The 15,957-nt window shown below is 47.7% G+C and overlaps 1 protein-coding gene across 1 annotated transcript; it reads right to left on the bottom strand.

The window, feature by feature from the left end:
• Positions 1 to 1,217: 1,217 nt before the first annotated feature.
• Positions 1,218 to 5,013, bottom strand: LOC115324320 (glutenin, high molecular weight subunit DX5-like). Its single transcript, XM_029984849.3, has 3 exons — positions 4,342 to 5,013; positions 4,202 to 4,255; positions 1,218 to 3,820 (listed from the first exon to the last, which is right to left on the bottom strand). The coding sequence occupies exons 1-3, from the start codon at positions 4,384 to 4,386 to the stop codon at positions 1,247 to 1,249; spliced, it is 2,673 nt and encodes an 890-aa protein (XP_029840709.3). The 5' UTR covers positions 4,387 to 5,013; the 3' UTR covers positions 1,218 to 1,246.
• Positions 5,014 to 15,957: the final 10,944 nt, after the last annotated feature.

Raw genomic sequence — 15,957 nt, 5'->3', positions numbered from 1 at the left:
TTCTGCAACTTCGACTGGGTGTGGTGAAAAACGAACCGGTATTTCATCACAGGTTATTAACGTAAGGGATCCGTTCTAAGCGGTATTGGCGCAAAGTACAAAAATCGTTGCATCGCCCCTTTAAAGGCCTGTTCACACATACAGCGGAGCGCTAAGTTAGCGCTACGTGAGCGCTCCAAGGAGCGCTCATGTGGCGCTTCCAGCGCGTGACTTCGTTCTAATATAGCGCGTGGTTAGCGCTTTAGTAGCGCCTTGTTAGCGCTCCTGTAGCGCTTCAGTAGCGCTTTGTCAGCGCTCCAGTGGCGCTTTGTTAGCGCTCCAGTAGCGCTTTGTTAGCGCTTCAGTAGCGCTTTGTTAGCGCTTCAGTAGCGCTTCTTGTACCGCGGTGCTGCGGATTAGCAGGTGCACTGCGGTTTCGGTTCCTGTGGTTGGGTGTGCATCAGCAGCACCATGGCGGACATGTGGGATGCTGAAATAGAAATGCGACAAATGCTCTTATACATACTCGATTCGTGCATATCTGTGTGGACGGCTTAACTCCCAGAAGAACCTTCTGGGTGCGCGAAATCTTTCGCCACCGAGATACCGACGGGTACCCGGCGAACCTTGTTCCTATAGGCTGAGGGACCGAGACAGAGCTCTTTCGAAGACGATTATTTTTACCTGCGTGTCCTTAAAACCAGCGTCACACATATCGAATGGAAAGCTGAGGTCGTACCCAATCAATTAGTCGCTCAGAGTCCATTACTCTGGGTCCCCTGCCCGACCCTCTGCTTAGAGGGCGGCTATTTTACTTCCTCTTCTTTCAATGCCAAGGGAAAAACAACAACCAAGGAATCGCCGTGCACGCGCTATTCCGCAGCAGCAAGCACGGCACAAGGGGCGTGAGAGCGCTAACAGAGCGCTTCTGTAGCGCTAATAGAGCGCTAACAAAGCGCTTCTGAAGCGCTAACAGAGCGCTACATCACGCGCCAGGAAGCGCCACATGAGCGCTCCTTGGAGCGCTCACGTAGCGCTCCGCTGTATGTGTGAACCGGCCTTAAGAGTCAAAGCTTTATCACTTTGATGCCGCTCCACGTTTCACATGATCGCAGTCAAAATGAACGAGCCAAAAATTATTAACTGCTTGAACCAACAATGATGCGCAAGACACTTTCCTGATTCAATTAGGGACCCACGTAAAACTGAAGAAGAAGAAAGGCGAATTTCTCAGGATCTTTATGATTTCAGAGACACCAAGAAAACTTTATTTGTAGTACATGTAGAATTTTCTCGCCATGCCCTTCTGTCTCCTCTCTTGCGACGCTGAGGGGAGGGGCGCTTGGGCCTCGGGATGCTGCTGTGCCGCATCCCCGACTGGTGGCGATTCAGCTGATCCTGACACGACAGCCTCTTGGTCCTTCGCTGGAAGCGGCGATGACATCCTATCCGTTGGTACCCCACGCCTTGGCAATGCAGCCTCTGACGCTTCATGCGCTGGCATTCCTTGCGCAGGCATCCCTTGCTTTGGCATTCCTTGTCCTGGCATCATTTTTGCTTGCATTCCTTGCACTGAAATTCCTTGCCCCGGAACTCGCCATGGAAATCCTTGCGCTGGCAACCCTTGCTTTGGCATCCCTTGCGCCGGCATCCCTTGCGCCGGCATCCCTTGCGCCGGCATCCCTTGCGCTGGCCATCCTTGTCCTGGCATCATTTGTCCTTGCATCCCTTGTCCTTGCATCGTTTGTCCTGGTATCCCTTGCCCTGGCATCCCCTGTTCTCTGATCCCCTTTCCTGGCATCCTTCGTCCTTGCATCCATTGTCCTTGCATTACTTGCCCTTGCATTCCTTGCATTTTCATCTCTTCGCTTGTCATTCCTTGCCTTGTCAACACTTGTGCTTGTATCCCCTGTTCTTGCATTCCTTGCCCTCTAATTTCTTGCCCTGGAATCCATTGTCCTTGCATTACTTGCCCTTGCATTCCTTGCATTTTCACCTCTTGGCCTGTCATTCCTTTCCTTGGCAACACTTGTGCTTGTATCCCCTGTTCTTGCATTCCTTGCCCTCTAATTTCTTGTCCTGGAATCCCTTGCCCTGGCATTCCTTGCACTCCACGGACAGAGATTCCATGCGCTGGTAGTCCTTGCGCTGACATCCCTTGCCATGGCATCTCCTGTCCCTGGTCGTTGGACAGTCGTTTCGGTATATCCTGTCGCATAGGCAATTTCTCAGGAACTCCTTTTGGTGGTTCTTGCACCAGATGTCCAGGCAATTGTATCTGTATCTCGTGAACATGTATTCTATGCAAATCCATGGACTCTGGGCCTGAGTACCTTCTGGGCGCTTCTTTGAGTTGTTCTTGCACCGGCTGCTTGGGCGGTTGTTGCGGCATCTCCCTAACCTGTAGTTTAGTAGGTTCCCCGGCCATTATTTTCTGTTGGCCTGTGACTAATAATCCGGGTCGTTCCTGTCCCTGGTCCTTGGACAACCTTTCATGTATATCCTTAGCCTGTTGCATAGGCGATTTCTCAGACACTCCTTTGGATGGTTCTTGATCTAGCGGCTTCAACCTTTGTAACGTTTTCTCTAGGGCCTGTACCACTTGAGGCCGGGGCTGTGCCTTCGGCGCAGCTCCGGGCTGTTCTTCAGGAACTCCAAGATGTTTACCTGATTCCTGAACAAGCTCCTTTGGCTGTTCTCTGGAAACCCGAGGTGGTTGCATCGGCTCTTGCTTGGGTTGTTCCGTACCCGACGCTGGAGATACGATCTTGAGCTGTGCTCCGTGTACATCTTTGGTTTGTTCTTGCACCTGTTGTCCAGGCAATTGTATCTGTATCTCGTGAACATGTATCCTCTGCGAATCCCTCGACTCCGGGCCTGAGTACCTTCTGGACGCTCTTTTTAGTTCTTCTTGCACCGGCTGCTTGGGCGGTTGTTTCGGCATCTCCCTAATCTGTACTTTAGTAGGATCCCCGGTCATTACTTTCTGTTGGCCTGTGACTAATGATTTGGGTCTTTCCTGTCCCTGGTCCTTGGACAACCTTTCATGTATATCCTTAGCCTGTCGCATAGGCGATTTCTCAGACACTCCTTTGGGTGGTTCTTGATCTAGCGGCTTGAACCTTTGTAACGTTTTCTCTGGAGTCTGCACCACTTGAGGCCGGAGCTGTGCCTTCGGTGCAGCTCCGGGCTGTTCTCCAAGGAGTCCAATATATTTATCTGGTTCCTGAGCGAGCTTCTTTGGCTGTTCTCTATAAACCTGAGGAGGTTGCATGGGCTGTTGCTTGGGTTGTTCCGTAACCGACGCCCGAGATACCATTTTGAGCCGTTGTCCGGGCGCATCTTTTGGTTGTTCTTGCACCGGTTGTCCAAGTAATTGTATCTGAATGTCGTGAACATGTGTCGTAGGCGAATCCCTAGACTCTGGACCTGAATGCCTTCTGGGCGCGCCTTTAAGTGGTTCTTGCACCGGCTGCTTGGGCGGTTGTTTCGGCATCTCCCTAGCCTGTCCTTTAGCAGACTCCCCGGCCAATATTCTCTGTGGGCCTGCGACTAGTGATTCGGGTCGTTCCTGGCCCTGGTCTTTGGACAGTCGTTTCGGTATATCCTTAGCCTGTCGCATAGGCGATGTCTCAGGCACTCCTTTGGGATGTTCTTGATCTGACTGCTTGTACCTTTGTAACGTTTCCTCTGGGGTTTGCACTATAGGCTTTTCCTCCGTTTGCTGTTCTTTGGAAAGTGTTTTTTCCTGGTCCCCATGTGAATAATCTTCAGATTTCCTTTCTCCTTTTTCCCTCGGAAGACTTTCCCGGTAAGCATACATGGCCAGCAGCACCATCACCTAATGAAACACAAAATAATCATTCTAGTGTTCCTTGTGGATTAAAAATAAATCCAAATACTTGATCGAGTCGTTCATGCGCAGAGTCTGCATCGCGTGTTTGAAATACATTAGGATAATGTCAGGCGCGTTCGTCGGAAGAATTGGTGTGATGTGTGTTCACTAAATACGTTAGGCTTTGTTTACCTATTTTTATTTGTTGTAGTTATTCACAGTGAGAACCATAAGCGAGAGCTGCTCAGATTTAAGTACGCCTTGGCTGTTCGACGCTTTCTGCATCAGGAGCACCATCCGAAACTACCCACTTGCGCTTTTAGCTTTTTTTTGTGAAGTCTATGTTAAGGTACGTGATACGATTGCCTACAGCCGTCGACAGCTCACCTTTACTCCAACGAGCAGAGCGCTGATAATGTTTATACCGACAAACATTGTGACCTGAAACAAAAATATAGTTTCTCAAACTTTCGCTCCCACGAGCTGAAACCGCGCGATTAGAGCGCGTGACCTCCGTATATTCTCACCAGCCTTGAGGAGTACGTGGGGCTTGCCACGTTTCCCTGCTGCATCCAGTGCTTTATCTATAAAACATTCATTGCATTCACATATTTATTTTGAACGTTGTTTTTGTTCACAACTGTGCAACGTTGCTATGGACAAGACAGCGGCGTATTTTTCTCCTGATTTCACTTGGAAGTTCTTCTCGAGCACCAAATTTAGTCACCTGGGTTGGCGCCACACATAAGGACAGTTTTAGATGGCAGACTCTACGTATACTTCGTTTCACCAAAAGTCAGAGAGCAGTGTAAAACTCGTAAACATGGAAACACGGACATACATACTGACATCGCAAATCATGGCTCATTCGCTGTTTGACCACGTACAGGGAGATTACGAACGCCATGGCACTGAGCTTTTGAATTTGTTTAATTTGACTCAGTGACTCGATCAGTCAGCTTTTCCGTTTGCTTACGACCTAGCTCCTGTGATTCCTTACGACGAGACAGCACACTGGCATGATCTGTGAGGTTTTGTAGTATGAGCGAGATCAAATATACGTGCAATCTACGAGAAATCGTCGTTTATAACATTGCGAAAAACAGTTTTCCAAGCCAACAAAGTAATGATGCGAGAAAAATTAGGCTATATACGGGATTCCAAGGTGTTCCATGGCTACCCAACAGGTGGCGCTAGTGTTTTCTCTGGCCAATGGGCGTGGCGACGAAGGCGCTGGACAGGAGAAAAGTGGAGGAGATGGAGGAGAGCGCCGAAGGAACGAGAGAGGGAGGAGGGAGCAAAGAGGAAACTACCGCCATTTTGACGCAACACGCTTTCTGCAGAGCACTGTTGAGGCTACGCGCCGTCTGCTACAGGCCGACTTCTTTTAGAGCGCAGCTCTTAGGCGCCCGTTTCCGGCTTGAGCGGCGTTGCCGTCGGCGTCGCCGTCGTTGACGGTGTAAGCGCGCGTTGCATTATGGGACGTTTACCATAATGACGTCACAGTGACGTTACGTGTGACGTCACGAGGGTTGTCTTCGTGAGGATTACGAGGGTTACCCTCACGAAGGTCACGAGAGTTACTCTCAAGAGGGTCACGAGGGTTACCCTCGGTGACACAAATATTTTGGGCACGTATAAAGAACAGAGGGCGAGAGAGATCTTGGAGGCCTTTCAGATAGCTTCTCGGGGAGAGGGATGCATAAGCCAACCCTCCCTTGCACTGACTGAGGCCGAGTTGGCGTTTCTAAAGACAACGAGTAAACTTCGTGATTTGACAGTTTTTAAGATGTGTATTTTGACAACAAGGAGCTGCGGTGCGCATGAGCGATTGGGGGGGGGGGGGGGGGGGGGGGCGGGGGCGGGATGCTTTTTGTGTTTTCTGAAGTTCCAATAAAACCTATCAGTTGCGAGTGAGCGCCCGTCCGTCGTTTGTGTTTCTTACTCTGTCCTCGTCTTTTGTGCGCTTTTAAAACCAAGATGAATATCTACCAACTAGCCCAACTTTCCACTCTACTACCCTCACGAGAATTGCCCTCGTGACGTCACGTTTAACGTTATTAAAAAAAAGCACATGACGTATGACGTCACGTGGGACGTCGCATGACGTCATACGCATCTAACATTGCCAATATTCCCGCTAAATTTAGCAGGGAGATGTTTCCGCTAAATTTTGCGGGGAAAATTTCTTGCTAAATTTACCCTAGTGACGTCCCGTGCGACGTCACGAGGGTAAAATACTCCCCGCTAAATTTAGCGGGGAAGGAAGAGGAGCATACCCTCCCCTCCGTACCCTCCCCTCTTCCTCATGAAAATTGTAAACGTCTTTAAATTTTTCGCCTGAATTAAATACGGTCAAACGCCAGTTTATTATTTTCTTGCTAGAGCCAGCGGTATAGAAGGAAATTCCATCGGGCGAATGAATGATAATGGCGGCCCTCCCCGCTCAGCTGGGTGCAGCGGGGAGTTCGCGCGCAAGTGCTCACGCGTCGATCACTCTGCGCGGCGGGCTGATTGGCTCACTAGGGAGAAGGGCGTTACGGCGGCGAGATCATAGAGTGGCCAAACTCTACCAATATACGGCTCTGCTCTCGTCGTTACTCGTCGTGACTCGTAAGAGATCATGAGATTCTAAGCCCTGTAGAGCTTTAAGTAAGAGTGTGATCAACGCAAACCTTGGAGAGCATTTGAAATTTGATGACGGCGTTAGAGATGGAGGAATATATCCTTCTTCGCATTTAAAAAATACTTATCCCATCGGAAGAAATATGGTGTCTGAAGAAGAGTGTTATTTTAATTTTTCGCGTAAAATATTGAAGTATCTCCAGGGCTGTTTGTAACCGGAGTTACATTGAAAAACCACTCGCAGCCCCACAGACCCACAGCAAAGTTTTTTTCAATTTAATGGCGCCCACAAACACGTACCCCGGGCAAGCAGTTGAACATACTCTTACTTGAGGCTCTCTTGGTAAGACTCTGGCACGCTGGCGCCATCTATGAGGTGACGCTGAACCTAATTTCGCTAAAACGAAGGTTTTGCGGTATTTGCGAGATCAGATGGTACCCACTGTCACGAAACATTTACGTTTATAATATTGACATATGTTCTTTTCAACCCCCCCCCCCCAAAAAAAAAAAAAAAAAAAAAGATGCTTCAAAAAGAAAAATATATATCCCGACACTGAAAGTGTTTCACGACTGCCCAAGAGATGGCGCCAGCGTATATGGTCACTCGGCTCTGTGGTCACTTAAAGCACTGGATGTAATACTATACATTATCCATAATTCAGTGCTTTATGGTCACTCGGTCGTAAGCGATCGGAAGTGTGGGAACCAGCCTTCGTACGGCGTGCAAGTTTGTCTGCTCTTTGCGTACTTCGTGCTTGTGTTTCCCCGCCAAATGACGCTGATGGAATGGCCTCATTAGCTCGTAGCGTCGGCTGCGTCTGTGTAAACGATCAGTATATACGACAATGTATGCGCATGATGTCCTCTCCATCGGCTCCCCGACCAACACCTCCTGTAGATAACCAGGTCGTAGCGCTGATAGAGATGTCGTCATCGGCGAAGGCCAACGCGGGTCACAGATTGGGCACGACGATTGCGTCAACGTTCGGCTCAAACTTGACTCGAAGCCGAATGCTGACGCAGCACTCGTTTCCAATCTGTGTCCAACGTTGACCTTCGCTGGTGACGCGCAATTGTCAGCACTAAGGCCTTGTCTTTTAGGCGGCGTTGCCTCGACTCGCTCCAAGCGGCAAACACGCTGAAGATCGACGAGAGTCGGTCTTCAGCGTCTGCCATGGCGTCGCCGCTTGCTCCCACTCTTCGTGGAACGCTGCAAGACGCGGGCTACGCGACACTGCGTGGATCCACAGGATAACGTTTGGTGAAGGGGCGAAGCGGTGAAGGCACACGCCCCATGGTATTCCTCAAAGACTCATTCTGCTCACGCCCATAAAGCCGCTCGTGCCGTCGTAATCTGTGAATATCAGGTCCGAGAACTCGAAGCTCCTGATGACGAAGGACAGCAGCGTGAGCACCACGCCGGAACCGACGAAGAGCACAAGGGCCCTCCGCGGATCCTGGAACGACAATCAAGTACCGCATTCACAGAGACGCCCTATCAAGAGCTCCGAGAGTGTTACGAGGCATACTCACAGCTATGAGCTTCCACAGGAAGGAACTGTCCCCGGTCACAGCGGGCCTCGCGTGCAGAGGCAGCGTACACTGCCGTCGGAAATACGACCACTTGGTTACCATGGCTTATATTCGGGTCAGTCTTGTACGTGTTACTCGAAAAAAAAGTAATCGATTGCAATTACAGTTACTCTTGCTTAAAAAAGTATTCAATTCTATTACTGGATCACTCGAGACGAAAAGCAATTGGCTGTTACTTTAAAAAGTAAGCGTTATGTCTGCGATGACTTCAGACTTTCAATACGACAGAGTTTTTTGTCAGTTTGAAGACGGGCTCTTCGTGCTGTCCATTATTGGATTAGGATCACCTAATTATGAACAAATTATTTTTTCAATCCACCAATTTCAATGAAACCATTCTCTTGTCCAAGATTTGGTTCGAGGATTCCTTGGAAGGAAACTTGTACATACAAAGGACGCCCTTAGAAACGGGAGGAGAAAAAAACAAACAAAAAAAAACTCAGCCTTTTCACTCTGGTGACGAAGGAACACCAGCGAAGCTGTACTATGGTGGGAATGAAGTAATGGCCTGCCGCAAGTCGGCAAGCCAGAGTGGAAAGGCTGGACAGGTACCGCCATCTATGAGCGACGGTGGCAACCAGACAACCGGCAATCTGGTTATCTTGTGGCCGCCGTCGCTCATAGATGACGGTGGCTGTCCAGAGTTTCATGTCATCATTTGTTTGCTGACGGACTCGATCCTGGGGAAACTAGCCCTTGGCAGCTCCGCTGTAAAAAGTAAGGGTTACAAGTAATTTCAGTACTTACATAAGTAATCAGACTTACTCTTCAGATTTTTCTTAATAATTCTAATAAAATTATTAAAAATTACTTCAAAAAGTAAGTGATTAATTGAATATTAGTAACTGATTCGATTACTTGTAATGAGGCTTTGCAAGCGTGTACACCTTTGAAAGGGCAACTCCGGTCATATTTCGATGTTGAGAAAACAACGCAATTCTACGTCGTATCATCTGAAAAGCCTACACGTAAAATATTACGACGCAATTCCACCTAAAAGTTTATGAAACCGGCCAACGAAATTGGAGCGGCTCCACGGGCAACAAAATCTGCCCAATCAAGCGGGCGACGCGCGGCGCGCGGAGCAGCACAGTCAACGCCGCTGTGTGGACATAACAGCGCGCGAAACGTCGACTGGAAGAATTGTTTCGCTCGTTTGTTTCTCACTTTTCGAGGCGCGGAGCGTTAGGGCTAGAGAGAAGAAGGAGAGCGTGGAGCGCCGTCCGTCACTTTCGTTAATGACATAACCAACGCCTTCGTACCACGTGATGTCCAGTACTTGACAAGCAGGACCAACGTAGCCTGCCGCAGGCAAGGTTTCGGTTTCGCTTTGTGCTTTTTGTTTAAACAAGGTTTGCAAGGAAATTAACTTTTCGGAAAAAGAGTGACACAGAACAGTTTGTTAGTAGTTTTGACATGATAATCACACGCAGTCCCAGAATTTTAGGAATTGACCGTAGTTTCTCTGCTTATCACCGAGGCGAAAAATGCGGAGTCACTGCTTTGTGGACGCGTGCGCGACGCCTGATTTATCGCAGGAGAGAGCCACCGCGTACGCGCAAAACGCGTTCTACAATCCAGTAGAGGTAGCGAGTAGAAGGCAATTATTAAAATGGTCTATACGACCCATATTTGAAGCCTCCCAAATCAGGAACATTAGCTGTGTTGGTATAGTTGGTGGAACTGGCTCGAGGGTTAAAATGAATTTCGGGCTTGGAAAAAAATCATTTTAGTTTGGAATCTTACTAATCGCATATCATTTAGTGGGCCACATTTCGGCCTTTCCACTGTGATACATCCGCGGTACCCAAAGCACGTCAGCCTACCTGAGTTCGCCCATTGCGCATTGGACACGACCACTGCGTCACTCGGACCTATATGCACTCGTCAACAATTAATCTGTCGACAAATATGTGGATTCGCGTTCGTGACGGCACATATCCTCTCTTGCGAATGACAAGTTGCATGGTGTGCTTATTAAGAAGAACGATGGAAGCTTGGGGTCATCGTGCAGGTGCCCATGCACATCACCACATCACGGCGTGATTTGTCATTTCGTTTTTGAGTTGAGGAGCAAAGCTAAGGAGGAAGAACTTTGAAAAATCATTTCATGGCCCCTTTAGGGGTCGGCGTTTATCGGTATTTACCGTGAACACGGAGCCATATAACCTTCAGGTTGCACAATTAAGTCGTCGAAAATCAAAAGAAACCGAAGCACGAAGAGGACGCGGGGCGCTCGTACCAGGTACAACGCGATAACCGTTATCCCGCCGACGAGGAGGTTGACGGCGTTGACGGTTGCTCTCGCAGAGTAAACCAGTGCCGATCCTGTAGAAAGGAAACGTTAGCTTGCAACCCCGGATTGACGGAGCCTCAAATATATACTCACTCCGTGGCATTTGCCTGCCGGTCAGCGCTGTAAAAGCATGTAGAGTGGGCAATCTTAAGTCACGGACATACTGTATATTACTTACAAATAGGTCGTGCCAAAGTCATATTGTAGGCACTGTCTGTGGTAAACACTGTTTTTTGTATGATGTATGGGCAGTGTGACTGCGGTTTTAGTTTTTATTGGTGGTAACGTTTTGCGTGATTGTATGAAGAGTTTTATTTTCTTATATAGGTACATGTATATATATATATATATATATATATATATATATATATATATATATATATATATATATATATATATATATATATATATATATAATCAACTTCGAACACATGGTGCACTAAACAACCCCATTTTACTCCCATCGCTTTGAAAGCAGATCAAAATAATTTACGACAGCAGTCGCATACGTCTTAGTCATTTGTATTGATTGTGGTGCACAATGTGTAACGGACAATTTTATATTTATATTTATTTCTGACGAGCGACGGCCGAGGTATTACTTGGGGCTAGCTCCGCATATAATATAATACGTTAATTGATTCCAAGAAGACCTTAACTGACATCACTGATCTAATGATCGCACTTCCCGAAACAAATTTGCAAAAAGGGCGCTTTAAAACGTCAACCATCTTCCAAAACTTATTAACCTTAGGATGTATTCCGTCCGAACGTTTCGGCTATAGAAGTCGTCCCGATAGTTTGTTGTTTCGTACAATGTGTAATCGAAAATCGCACCCCACAAAAATCGCTTTCGCCATTTTTTTTTTTTTCTACTGTGCGGCATTAGTTTTGCAACTACGGATTGGAAGAACCGAGACAATTAATAAATGAGAAGAACGTATACTCACTCGCGCTTCTCGTATTGGAAACGGCACCAGACACCGAATAAACAAAAAGAATCATGTGCAACACCTGCAAAGATCAAAGCACAAGTGGCTCGTCAAACTCTATACCGGTGGTTCTCAACCATTGATGTTTCGCGGACCCGTTGTCGATCGGCGGAGATGGTGGAGGACCCGCTATGGGAAAGGTATAGGCTAATTACGATAGTGATTTATTAGATGGATATAACTAAGGGCTAGTGTGAAGTGGACTTCTTTAACTGACATACACACGAAAAAACTCACCCGAAAATTGGAACATTTTTTCTCAATCTGAGAAAAGAACTTTTAATGCCGGGCTTGGCTGATGAGGCTGGGCTTCGCGGACCCCCTGAATGGCTTTAGCCTCGATTAAGAAACGTATCTCTCTCTACATGACACAGTACAACATACTACACTCGTTTTCACACTCCAAGTGCAGCCGATGCTACGATGGAGCCGACCAACCAGCACCAAAGATGCATCGTCACGGCGTTCGTCATATTTGAGCCTCGTCTATCACTGGGCCGATCAAGTACAGTAAATGCGCCGTGACCTGCGCTTTTTTTTTTATTTTTCTTCTGTTACGCGTGTTTAGATAGCCGCGATAGCATACCGCCAAGACAACGAGCACTTTTGGGGCTGGTTCATTGACTTCATCGGATCGTATACAGCGACGGCGGCAGTCGGACTGACTGACAGACTGACGGTACGACGGGTGGAAATGCTGTGTCATCCATAGCCTTGACAATGCAAGGGAAAGCCAAGACGGCAAGATTTTTCAAAAGCGCAGAAGCTAGGAATGACGCTGCGTTATTCGATTCGAACCACTATTCGCCAACCTCTACTTTTAAGCAGTTAAAAATAGTGACGTTATTCGCAGATAAAAATTTCTCCTTTACGGTGAAACAGCGCACAGTTACTCACAAAATAACCGGTCACGATGGCCAGCATTATTTTAGTTGGAACCTCGAGCATTTCTGAAAAAAGAAAATAGCACACACACACACAAAAAAAAGACACTACACTTGCAAAGAGAACGCAGACTCGTCAAGCGCTTAGTGTTTGCCATTCTCTACTCATTCAGACTTCTGCGCAGATGTTGCAACACCTCCAACCTTAAAGGAAAACCGAAGTGGATTCCAAACACGTTGAGCTCACGCTCCTCCCCCCCCCCCCCCCCCCCCCCCCTCACATCCTCTTTCGGGATAATGTCTTCCCGAGCACGTGAGTGATCACACTCTTTGCTGTACTTCATCTTACCATGGATCGCGGAGGTTTCTAAGCCAATCCAATGTCGTATGAATGTCACGTGACCTGAAACTGCAGTGATCCGCGTAGTCGCGCGATGCAGTCGCAACGCTGGATTTGGCTTGGAGGGTTGGCAGCGTCCCATGCGCTCCATCCTAAGTCGAAAACGGCGAAGGAAGCGTGCATTTGGGGAGTTTTAGGGAACCGTTCTTGCACACATCCGAAACGGCACGATGGGCCCTACGGTACAAACTGCGCATGCGCGAGTGTTCTGAGGTGGCGCATGCGCAGTTCGTGTATCGGAGGGCCCATCGTACAAGATCGGATGTGCAAAGACGGTTCCCTAAAACTCCCTATAGGAGGTATTCACTGGACGCCATATTTGAGGGCGATGTTTAGAGCGCATGCGCAGAACGAGCTCCCATTAATAGCCTGCTAAGACCGGCAACCTTGATGGTGCTAAATGCACGCTCCAAAAGGACTGCGGAAGCTCGCCGTCAGCACGCGCTCAGCAGCAGCGCACACGGATATGGCCGCCAGTGAATACTCCCTATAGCACGGCGCTGCACGCGCGAGCTTGCCGCTTTGAAAAGAACGATTGAACGAAAGACACGACTCGAGGACCAGAGATGCAAGCACGTGTGGCGTCGGTCAACCCAACAAACGCATTCCTTCCAGCAGCCACAGAGTCGGAAACTGGAGTTGACTTAACGGGTCGCCGTTTTTTTATAATATATCGTTCGTGCGACATCTTAACCACGAACCGCGTTTTTATTATTCAGGTTTCGCGGATAAAAACAGCGTTAGAGTTCACGGTGAAATTCGGTATGTCAAAAATAGTTTTGTTTTCAATTTCTTTTTTTATAAATACCTATATATGTGGGGCTTGTGGCACGGCTGTGTTAATACGATGCGTAAGAAACTCCTTAAGGTATTCGTTATCTTTGAATATTTCCTAATGCTGGGCAGTGGTGAAAATAACTTGGCACCATGAAAGCTTCGTGGTTCATGCGTGGCTTTCATGACGTTAGTCCGTCATTGGTTATTCGCGGCTGTTCTTTAGCACAGTGACTTTAGACATGTCGCAGTTCTTGTATATAGCCCCCCCCCCCCCCCCCCCCCCCTAAAAAGAATTCACCGCAAAAATAAAGGATTTATTGCCAAACACTCATTCTCCGCCCAGATGTAGCCCTATCGGTTCGAACCACGCTATTATATTAAAATGTTCCAACACTATTTTTTTTTTTTTTTTTTTTAATAGGGAAAACAACAACTGACAGCTCTGGAAAACATGAAGCTGAATGGCATCAGTTAGCGAAAACGGGTAAAAACGGCTTTCATTTTCTTATCAAATTTTCCAGAAAATCAGTTATAACTTGTGAACGAAAAAACGCTTAGTTCCGCAACTTTGGCATGTCCTTCCAGAACAACATACAGTTGGCTTGAAGTGAATATTTACAGAATTTATAGGCTTGAGAGGGTGACCGGGAGTTTTACGAGAACCCTAGGTATCTTCAGATTTCCAAAGTTAAGGACTCCATTATCACGATAGGAAAAACGATTGCAGCACATAAATGGCTTTCATTGACGTGATTTCGTTCGCCATGCCGATGGCTTACTTACTGCGAGCATTACCGCTACCGCGCAATCGTATTAGATTCTGCGAGAACCTAGCGTTCGAGAATTTTGGGTTACTTAAAACATATCGCTGAAAATTTGATTACGCAAATATATCAGCCCATAGTAACGCACAAATAGCATACAACTCCGGATCGGGAAATGTTGTGCCCGCATAATGATCATAATGCCCACACCTCGCCAAAAAAAAATATCGCGAAATAATGAGTCCGCGAAAATGAAGTCGCTGTAGTACAGGGTGTCACAAAAGAAACTTTACACGGTCTTTTTTACCGCCAAAAAAAAAAAAAAACTAGGCGTCGCCGAACGCTCATTTTCCGCCCAAAGGTAGCGCTAGAGGTCACAACCAGATGCCAAAGTTTCAGCGCGATCCCATAATTTAATCAAAAGTTATAAGTGATTTTCTGAAAATTTCAATGGGAAAATGGCGGCCGACGGTGTTTTCAAACACATGGGGCTCTATGACACGAGAAACCGAAAACGAGCGAAAATGGGCTCCATTTTCCCATTGAACTTTTCAGAAAATCACTTATAACTTTTGATTAAGTTATCGGATCGGGCTGAAACTTTGGCAGCTGGTTGTGACCTCTAGCTCTACCTTTGGGCGGAGAATGAGCGTTCGGCGATGCTTAGTTTATTTTTGCGGTAAAAAAGACCGTGTAAATTTTCTTTTGTGACACCCTGTACACCTCGAACCAAGCTACAATTTGACCACAAGTACGGCGGAAGGCAGCGCCGCGGAGCATAATGAAGCTTAAGATGCAACGAGTACCAATTCGATAAGTGTCGACAGCCCCCACAGCTCATGTGTGACCCTCACGGGGCGATAAGCACGGCTGGCACGGCTCATGCGAAGGTCGGGCCCTTCACTCACTCAAGGGAGTCGATGCGAGGTGCTACTTACTGTCTTCGTTCGTCTGTTTCCCTTGTAATTCTAAAAAAGGGCGTGTTGCACGAGGCTTGTGGCGCTTTTCTTTTTTCTTCCTCGAGCATCCACTCATATATCTCAGCACGCGCCGCAAGAGCTCGTGAAGAGTAATGTATGGGGCTTCACATCTCAAATGCTTGTTTTTGTAGCTTCGGAGTGTAACCTGGGGCTTTTTAAAGCCGGCACACTTGCTTGCTTAAGACGGTCTTGCACGTTTCGCTTTCTTTCTACTATTGCAGTTTCGAACGAGGTGATTCTTTCTTCCATCTTGCTTTGCAAGGTGGAAGGCTCGTTGCTTACAGCTCATTGTAATACTCGATACGACGGTGCCAATCAAGCCGGGGACAAAAATTACCAAATCTCATTTCTCTCCCCATTTGCTTTTGCTATTGCTTTTCTCCTCTCCGAAACTGCGGGAGCAGTAAATAGGAGAAAGAAATGATTACAAGGGAGGGACACGCACGGCTCCGCCAGCACCCCCTGTACAGACGCAGCCGACACTAGGAGCTGAAGGGACCGATGAGTGTAAAAAGCGCACCATTGGTCAAGTTTATGTGCGTGTTCTATCATCGCTGGTCCAATCATAAGCAGAAAAGACCCAATGACTTGCGCTTTCGACGCTGCTCGATCGGTGCCGTTAGCTCGTAGCATCGGCTGCGTCGCTGGAACAAAGTGCACATAACAAGGCCCGTGGTGCCGGAGTTCCTACGTCATCTGCCGAAGGCCAGCGCGGGTCACGGATTGGACACGAGTGTCACGTCATCATTCGGCTGGAACTCGTGTTTAATTAGTCAAGACACGCACTTAGGCCGAACGCTAACGCAGCATGCACTCGTGCATACTTTCC

Source organism: Ixodes scapularis, unplaced genomic scaffold (assembly GCF_016920785.2).
Source record: "Ixodes scapularis isolate PalLabHiFi unplaced genomic scaffold, ASM1692078v2 PGA_scaffold7__128_contigs__length_106722199, whole genome shotgun sequence".
NCBI classification, from domain to species: domain Eukaryota; kingdom Metazoa; phylum Arthropoda; class Arachnida; order Ixodida; family Ixodidae; genus Ixodes; species Ixodes scapularis.
This window is presented reverse-complemented; position numbering and strand designations above follow the sequence as displayed.

Coding starts and splice junctions, on each gene's coding strand:
- LOC115324320 (XM_029984849.3), bottom strand. CDS start 4,386: ATGCAGCAGGGAAACGTGGCAAGCCCCACGTACTCCTCAAGGCTG. Junction 4,256..4,341: donor CCACGTACTCCTCAAGGCTG/GTGAGAATATAC, acceptor TTTTTGTTTCAG/GTCACAATGTTTGTCGGTAT. Junction 3,821..4,201: donor CTCTGCTCGTTGGAGTAAAG/GTGAGCTGTCGA, acceptor GTGTTTCATTAG/GTGATGGTGCTGCTGGCCAT.